This window comes from Carassius carassius, chromosome 42, assembly GCF_963082965.1.
Source record: "Carassius carassius chromosome 42, fCarCar2.1, whole genome shotgun sequence".
Taxonomy (NCBI): Eukaryota; Metazoa; Chordata; class Actinopteri; order Cypriniformes; family Cyprinidae; genus Carassius; species Carassius carassius.
Genome location: NC_081796.1, coordinates 7212072 through 7220653, shown reverse-complemented (window position 1 = coordinate 7220653; position 8582 = coordinate 7212072). Strand labels below are relative to the sequence as shown.

General features: G+C 37.1%; 1 protein-coding gene and 1 long non-coding RNA gene across 2 annotated transcripts in view; one reads left to right on the top strand and one right to left on the bottom strand.

Annotated features, from left to right (window-relative positions):
• Positions 1–207: 207 nt before the first annotated feature.
• Positions 208–8582, top strand: part of LOC132124493 (dipeptidyl aminopeptidase-like protein 6) — a 403008-nt gene continuing 394633 nt past the window's right edge. The window contains exons 1-2 of the mRNA XM_059535551.1: positions 208–488; positions 785–850. Coding sequence (XP_059391534.1) covers positions 794–850 — 57 coding nt within the window. The 5' untranslated portion in view covers positions 208–488; positions 785–793. The remainder of the gene's footprint in view (positions 489–784; positions 851–8582) is intronic.
• Positions 5495–8582, bottom strand: part of LOC132124503 (uncharacterized) — a 416676-nt gene continuing 413588 nt past the window's right edge. Inside the window, exons 2-3 of the long non-coding RNA XR_009426770.1 lie at positions 6934–7023; positions 5495–5935 (exon numbers count right to left, since the gene is read on the bottom strand). This is a non-coding gene — a long non-coding RNA (uncharacterized LOC132124503). The remainder of the gene's footprint in view (positions 5936–6933; positions 7024–8582) is intronic.

Sequence of the window (8582 nt, the reverse complement as noted above, 5' to 3'; positions counted from 1 at the left end):
TTTTATCAAAGCTTTTATTTATTATATTATTGTAAAATCGTATGAATCAATTGTATTGCTTTAGGATTTTTAAACTATATGGATCCTATTTACATTTGCATATTCTTCAAAGACACAAATGTATGTTAGCAGGGTTTATGCAGTATCTTAATTGGTCGTTTCCTCATCTCTGGAGCTCACGAGGAGAGCGAGTAACTCCAGCACTCGCGACATACCATGTGCAGTAATACCTTCTGCTCCATCTCTCCTCATCTGAATTTATGACCACACGGTGTTTTGATTTTACATCCAATAACTCCTTATCGAGGGATTTTTGAGGACTTTACAACACAAACAACACCACGATCCGCTCTAAAATTTCAGTCACCAGTCCCTTGTTGAAACAAACTTAGGGCACTTTCTCAAGACTGTGTTTGTCAGTGGGAATACCAGGACGAGTGTTTGAATTTAACTCTTCGAGACTTCAAAACTTGAAGAAGGCTGAACAGGTAAAGTTTATATTATTTTAATGTGCTATATTTTTGCACGCCGTCTGCAATGTACACTACGCGCAAACACAAACGCTATTGTATAGTACAGGACGCGTTTCTTGCGTTCGAAAACAGTCGGACTGAGCTGAGCATAACGAGAAGCGTCTTAAAACTAGTTTAACATGATGCGACTAGAAAACCCGTGTTTTTCAAATGAGTACAAATTCGCGCTAAGAGCAGAGTTTTGACGCGTCGCGTCAGTGTTGGAGTGAGCTGGGATGTTTGTTGATGATTTATCTCTTCTACTGTTCCAGTGATCGAGAATGAATCAGACTGCAGGAGTCACAAACACTTACAGAAGATGCTCAAAAGGAGGAAAAGTAAGTCGCGCTTTGTACGAATATTCAAAACAAATTAAACTGAAGAACTGTTAGGCTGTCTATGAACTAACATTTGTGTCCCAATTGACATTTAAGTATGGAAAAATGGTTGAAGCTGTATGCTGGTAACTGACATGATATCTTGTTGGATTTGAACCTACAAGGCTGAAAGTGATGAGATATATGTATGTATGTATGTTTATATATATATATATATATATATATATATATATATATATGTGTGTATATATATATATATATATATATATATATATATATATATATATATATATGTGTGTGTATATTGCATACATGCTACTGTATATGTATATTGCACCAGATAACACTATAATTAATAGCCTAGATGTAGTGAGAAATTGCATGTCATATTAAACAGCGAAAAACGGTAAGGAGAGAGGCCTACGACTTATTAGTGAATCAGACTTGTCAGTCAGTTCCTGACATTCTGTTAGCTGGCCTGTCTTTGGATGGTGTGGTTTTGGAGACAGTGGGTTTACTAATTCTTTGACAAAAGGCACAATTACACTGACAGACTTTGATTGATTTTGAGTCTTTCATTGATTTGATACCTATCAAATAATGACAGGACTGAGGGGAAATGCTTTCCCAAACGCATTCGTGATGGATTGCAATATGATTGCACAAACCACTTCAGGAGATTCCAGGAGGTATTCCAGATGCATCTGGACACGTGTAAATGGATTTGGTTGTTGAAGCCACATGTATGTATATTTTACTCCTTTACTTTAACTCCTAAAATGTAAAAAAAAAAAAAAAAAACATTCATGCACAAAGCGACACAAATGTTACTCTTCAGTCTGCGGCATCTTCACATGTTCAACACAGTCAACTTCATTAAAACTCCACCCAAAAATCAAAATTATGTCATTAAAAACTCACCCTCATGTCGTTCCAAACCCGTGAGACCTCCGTTTATCTTCGGAACACAGTTTAAGATGTTTTAGAATATTTATATTTTCTCAATCCCTCCATTGAAACTGTGTGTATGGTATACTGTCCATGTCCAGAAAGGTAAGAAAAACATAATCAAAGTAGTCCATGTGACATCAGAGGGTCAGTTAGAATTTTTTGAAGCATTGAAAATACATTTTGGTCCAAAAATAGCAAAAACTACGACTTTATTCATCATTGTCTTCTCTTCCGGTCTGTTGTGAGAGAGTTCAAAATACATCAGTTTGTGATATCCGGTTCGCGAACGAATCATTCGATGTAACCGGATCTTTTTGAACCAGTTCACCAAATCGAACTGAATCATTTTAAATGGTCCACAAATGACTTAAGCTGTTAACTTTTTAATGTGGCTGACACTCCCTCTATGTTAAAACCAGGGCTTGAAAACGAAAAGAAAATTCAATCGGTTCACTCCGAGCAGAATCACTATTTTAACGTTTCTGTTCCTGCGTTCCTCTGAATTATTACAGCTCCGAAACCGGTTCGGCTGGAAAAAATACCAGTTAATAACGTTATTTTTTAAAAACAATATTATGTGTCTATAATTTGCCTGATAATAATGTTATGCGTGTCGTTTCTATATGCAGGCTTTACAGTTCTTACTGTGCGCTAGCTCTTTGGCTTTGTTGGAAGGAGGACACTGACAGGGAGCTCGGCAGATCATAACACTTGATTTATTAAACATGAAGATGTGAACATTAGGAATTAGCCACATCTGCTTACACAGTGTACGTCATCTCTCTCTCTCTCTCTCTCTCTCTACCTCTCATAACTGCGCGCAGACTATTCTCTCCCGCGAATCTAATCGCAGTTCTGTGTTCTCGAGATATTACCTTTATATCTTATTTAAAGTTATAGAACATTAATTTTAACATTAAAATTTACTCCCTACAATAATAGTAATGTAATTATAATTAAGTACAGCGTTTTACTTTAAAAAGAAAAAGAAAAAATAGAGATCTAACGTTAGTCAATAACCCGCTGTGGTTAGACATCTTTTCTAGATTTTGGCCAAATGTAGGCTGCAAAAAAAAAATAAAAAATCTATCAACACTTTAAAGACATCAAAGTTTTTTAAGATACTTAAAAAATATTTGTTGCATTGTAAAAAAAAAAAAAAAAAAAACTAAAGTTGCGACATTGCATTTTATTAGCCCTATTACTTTATGAAATAATGAAGGCTAAAATGCCTGTAGTCTAAAGCAAAGTGTTTACAAACATTATAAAAACAGCTATTAGTTTCTTTCAAAAACAAAACAAGTTTAGGCTATAAAAACGTCAATCCAAAAAACAATTAATTTAAGCTGAAGTTGATGCCTGCATCTCTCATCTGACACAAATCCAAATGTTTCCATGTTCCCGACGTATCTGGATGCTAAAATATTGTTTATTATATAGTGTTTGTACTTTTATCTACATAAAACATCATCCTTCAAATCGGCTTTATCAGCACAGTGAGGCGCGGTCACGCTGAACGCAACATGTTGTACAACGGAGCAGTCTAACGTTTTATTTGTTTCTTTAACTCTTTGATAAAGCAAAATTATGTTGTGTCAGTGCGATGGTCATGCCAAAGCTGATAGGTTATATAGAAGCAAGACATTATTCAAAGCTGTCAGCTTTTGCAAAATAATTAAAACTGTAAAGCTTTTGCAAAATAAAGAAAACTTCTCTCTGCAGTTTCGTTTTCCTTTCCGAAAACTTTGCAATGTGTCACAATGAACCGTAATTTAGCACACTTTTTCTTTTGTTTCGTTAATCTGTCAATATGATTTAAGTGAAATATATTGTGTATATGCCTATATTCCTTTTTATATAAGCCTATAGGGGTTCGTTTTTTCAGTTTTCTCCATTCACAGAAGCGCTGCATGTGCGTGTGATCTGTTGAATTCATCTCACACTATCCTCAGATAAACTCTAAGGGCAGTGCAGTGCATTGCCATTGCGATTTACCTATGATGAGTTTACAGCTGAGCGGACATTTCACTCATTGGCTTCAGCGTAACATCTGCATATGCCGTACTTCTGGTATTCATGATTCATTGACAGCAAATTTCAAATATTAAATGGAACAATAAAATAATGTTATTAACCAGTTAATGGCCATTTCAAATGTTCGATTCTGTTCGGAACTATAAAATTTGATTTAGTTTCTGTTCCTGTCAAATTTCGTTCGTTTCCGGTTTTCGTTTTTGTTTCATGAACCGGTTCAGAGCCCTGGTTAAAACAAACCAATATCCCGGAGTAATTAATTTACTCAAACAATACACTGACTGAACAGCTGTGAAGAGAGAACTGCCCAGCTAGCACAGTTACGTTGTGACGACGTAACTGGACCAGATCATATTCGTCGCAGCGACATCCCAAATAAGTTACGTTCCAGCGACGTAACTTTGTGATTCCCTTATCCGTCGTGGCGACGTTATAGTGGAACGTTGCTGGAACGTGATGAGTACGTCCCAGCGACCAAACTGGCACGTTATGAGAACGTTACTATAAAGTACCATATTGGTCGCAGCGCTGTAACATATAATGTTCCAGTGACGTAACTTTGTGATTCCCATATCCGTCGTGGTGACGTTATAGTGGAACGTCGCTGGGACGTGATGAGTATGTCCTAAAGACCAAACTGGCACGTTATTAGGACGTGACATTACCGGATCATATTGGTCGCAGCAACGTATTTTCACCTCAGCATTACCTTGAAATACATAAAGAACTAATAAACTCAATCCATCTCTGGTGCAAAAAATAAACCTTATGAAATCTAATTGTAATCTAATTATAGGGGATTCATATTAAATACATCAATTACATACATGAAATGCAAACCAATACAAAAACATTACGTTCTAATATAAAATAGACAAAAACACACTGCATTCATTCACAAATCAACATTTATTCAGCACTACTTTCTACAAATACTAAGCCAAAACATTTTGAACATTGCACCTGTTCTTTAACCATGCAAAGTGTTTCTAAGTCATGATCACAGAAAACTGAACACATCAATTCATAGATTACACAATATAAACAATAGAAAATGTTTGTCTTATTAAGGATAGGGATAGTTAATGACGTTATCAGTGAAAATTATATATAATTATCAGTACACTTATTGATACAAATCTACATAATTTGGTGCAAAAAAAAAAAAAAAAAGATATGAAACAATTCAGCAGATACTGCACAGAGATACTGCACAAAGTAACGTGAGCGTCGTATATGAGGCTCCTGGTATAAATGTCTGGTGGTGATGTGCTTTAATTACACGGCATGCAGGAAAGAATATAGGCTAATTCCTGCGCAAAATTTTCTATTTCATTCCCTCGATTTGCTAAATCATGTACACTATTTATACATCAAGAGAACGAATTAGTAAATTGTGCATACGATTAAGCAAATCAATGAAATGTAAAAGTAATCATGCACGTTTTAGTACATCGAGGGAACGAATTAGTAAATCATGGACATTATTTTTTTTATTTTTCTTGCATGTCATGATCAGGGCTCTGTGCTCACTATCAAAGGATAAACCTAAACATTATAGTAATAACCAAAGAACCATCATTCTTGAGCTTCTCAGAAAAAAAAACAATATAGAGATTTCTAGCATCTCTCCTTTATTATTTGTCCCACCCGAAAAAACAAAGTTTTTAAGAAAATGAGCGTATTGACTTTCTCAGAAGAATCTGTGATCTCTGATTACTGACTGTGGAGAAGTCTCTTTCAGAAAGTGCTGAGGAGGCAGAGTTAGCTGCCGGACAGCCGATAGAGAAGAGGACGAGTGTCTTTCTTACCCCAACAGCAGACAACAGGCTCTTCTGAGGGAAGGACAGGAGGCTTGATGCAGTGTTTTGCTGTAATAACAAGGCTTCTTCTCAGCACCTGATGTTCTTCAGAAAAGAGTTCCTCTAGTGTAGAGTCAGACACTCAGATTTCTTGCAAACTGGAATCTTTTAATAACATTTAGCATATTATTGCAGTCATGTTCATTGTTTTTATTATAACACATGGAAAGTTTATGAGAAAATTGTTAAGTGTTCTTCCTCCTCTTCTTCATCTTGGGCCTGCACTGTCAACATCCTTCTCTGGCAGCTGAAAGGGAGGATCATCTTGTTAATGTTGCTCATGTATGTTCACAACCAGTCAAAATCTGGAATCTTTTCTTTACGGTTTTCAAGAGAAGTCTCTTCTGCTCACCAAGGCTAAATTAATTTAATCAAAATTACAAAAAAAAGTAATATTGTAAAAAAAAAAAAAAAAAAAAACAGTTTTCATACTCTTTTTCGAATATACTTTAAAATTTATTTATTGAAATAATTATGAGGCATAGCTGAATTTTTCAGTAACTTTACTCCAGTCTTCAGTGTCACATGATCTTTTTCATATACTGATTTGCTACTCGGGAAACATTGCTGATTATCACAAATCAGTGCATTTACATGCACCTAATCGCATTATTGCCGCTATGATCAAAGTGTACATCTGCTCATGACGTACATGATGTGAATCACATCTGCAGTTAGCTTACTACGGTTGTTAGTTCCACTGAACTCTATTGGTAACGAAGGAACTTGGGACCACAGTTGATTTTAGGGAAACGCACCCCATATTAGAAATGATGGGGAAGAAAACTTAGCATTTCTGGAGAGTAAAATTTTTTCTCCATAATTATTTTATAAACACAAAGTTCAAAACATTGAAAAAAAAAGGTAATCTTTTGTAAAATTACAAAAGTCTTCTCTACCACTGGTATTCAATTTTATCCATTCTTGCTATGAGGCTTCCCCCCAAAAAAAATAAATGTAACTGTAGTGTAGACAACAATTTTGGGCAGCACAACTGTTTTCAACACTGATAATAATCAGAAAAATTTCTTAAGCAGTAAATCATCATATTAGAATGATTTCTGAAGATCATGTGACACTGAAGACTGGAGTAATTAATGCTGAAAATATAGCTGTGCATTATAGATATAAACTATACTTTTAAAATATATTTAAAACTTTTGACCAACTGTGTACATTGCAACATTTAAATGAAAACTCAACTTGTAATAAACAATGCAGACATTCTCAAAGAACTTACATTCTGGTGATTACTTCCTTCCCTCACTGCTGTCAGTTCCCTTCAGTCATTCCCAGACCTCCTTGTTTTTAATCTTTCCCTCAAATCTACAGAAACAAACAAGTGACGTTTCACAAACGAATTTCGGGAGAAGCGTGCACGGATAATTAACACGGCCATCATCATCATCAGCAATTACACTGGTTACCAATCAGCTCGAGGAAACGCCTATAAATAATCAAGTACATCCTACCTTCGTTATCTCTCGACTTTCAGAATTCGGTTCGCGCAGTTTGCCATCTCACCACAGACCCAATTTTCCATCCAACGAAGAGATCTAACGTTAGACCGGGGATTTTTCAGATCTGCTGCAATTCGCCGGCCCCATGATCACTCCTATCCCGCCTAACACAGCCGCCGAGCATCAAGCATTATCGCGACACCTGCTCTTCTCAAACAGCCACACGCTGTGGCCAACAGACCATGCAAAGCCCCGAGCTCGTTTTGCTCGACACCACCAGAGAAGTAATGGGGCCGCGCCCCAGATCTCACCGAAGCAAAGCCTCACTCACTTGCTGCCGCGGCTCAGCCCTTCACCGCGGCTTCTGGCCGCAACTCAGTTCGAGGCCGCCTCCACTAGTAGCGCAGACCGTGTGTTGCAAATTAATATTTTCAGGTGAAGCTGCTAAAATGCAGGTTTCGCTGCTAAAGTTTGTTAAACGATGTTATGACGTAATTCTGTCCGATGTCGATGCCATTTTTATCCATGAAGCCAACAGGGTATTTTTTCAGAGTTGTTATCCACACCGAAATGTCTGAACCCATTAACGTTACACCTGCCTTACCGTGCATGTCCAAACCTCACTCAGATGATACAGACATAAGTTTCATTAAATTTTCTGGCAGTTTTTCTGATCAATTTATTTATGGAAATATTTCACCATTTACTGGCGCGATCACTCAGAATTGATCTAAAATGCAACTGCCCTCGTGTTTTCCGCAGGACAGCAATCGTGAGTAAATTTTCTGTTGTCTTTTAGGACTGTAATATGAAAAGCATGCAAAATAATTTTTTTTTAGAAACCATGTGAAAGTGAATAGCACATAACTTCAAGTTAACTGCTATAAACATGTCTATTGGTAGAATGTGTTACAAGACTAAACATGCTTCGTTTTCAAAGCCTCTGTTTCTACAGTCCATACTACAACGTGAAAACAGCATCTTCAAATTTACCCACTCTGGAGAGCGTTCAAAGGCTGGAAGGCCAAAACGAGAGGAAAAGATGTTCTTCAACAGGAACATATTAATTTGGACAAGGCTCGATGAATTGTCTAATGTTACTAACCCCTCTACTTTCCCGCAGCCAACATCTACAGCAGCCGAAGCAAGCATAAGCTGCTTTTACTTGCAACACTGGCCTGCACATCCCAGTATTTGCATCCTGTTACTTCTAACCCCCCCCCCCCCTTTTTCTTTTTTAGTGTCCTCCAGCTCAAGTAGCAGACATTAGCATAAGGCTGCCTCTGCTAGCAGTGCAGGCTACTCGGGTTCAAGACATCACACATCCCAACCCATTCGCATGGCCTACAGCTACAGCAGCTGAAGCAAACGTGAGGCTGCCTCCATTTGTAAAAATGCCCACAACTCTTCCGCTCCCTCATGCTA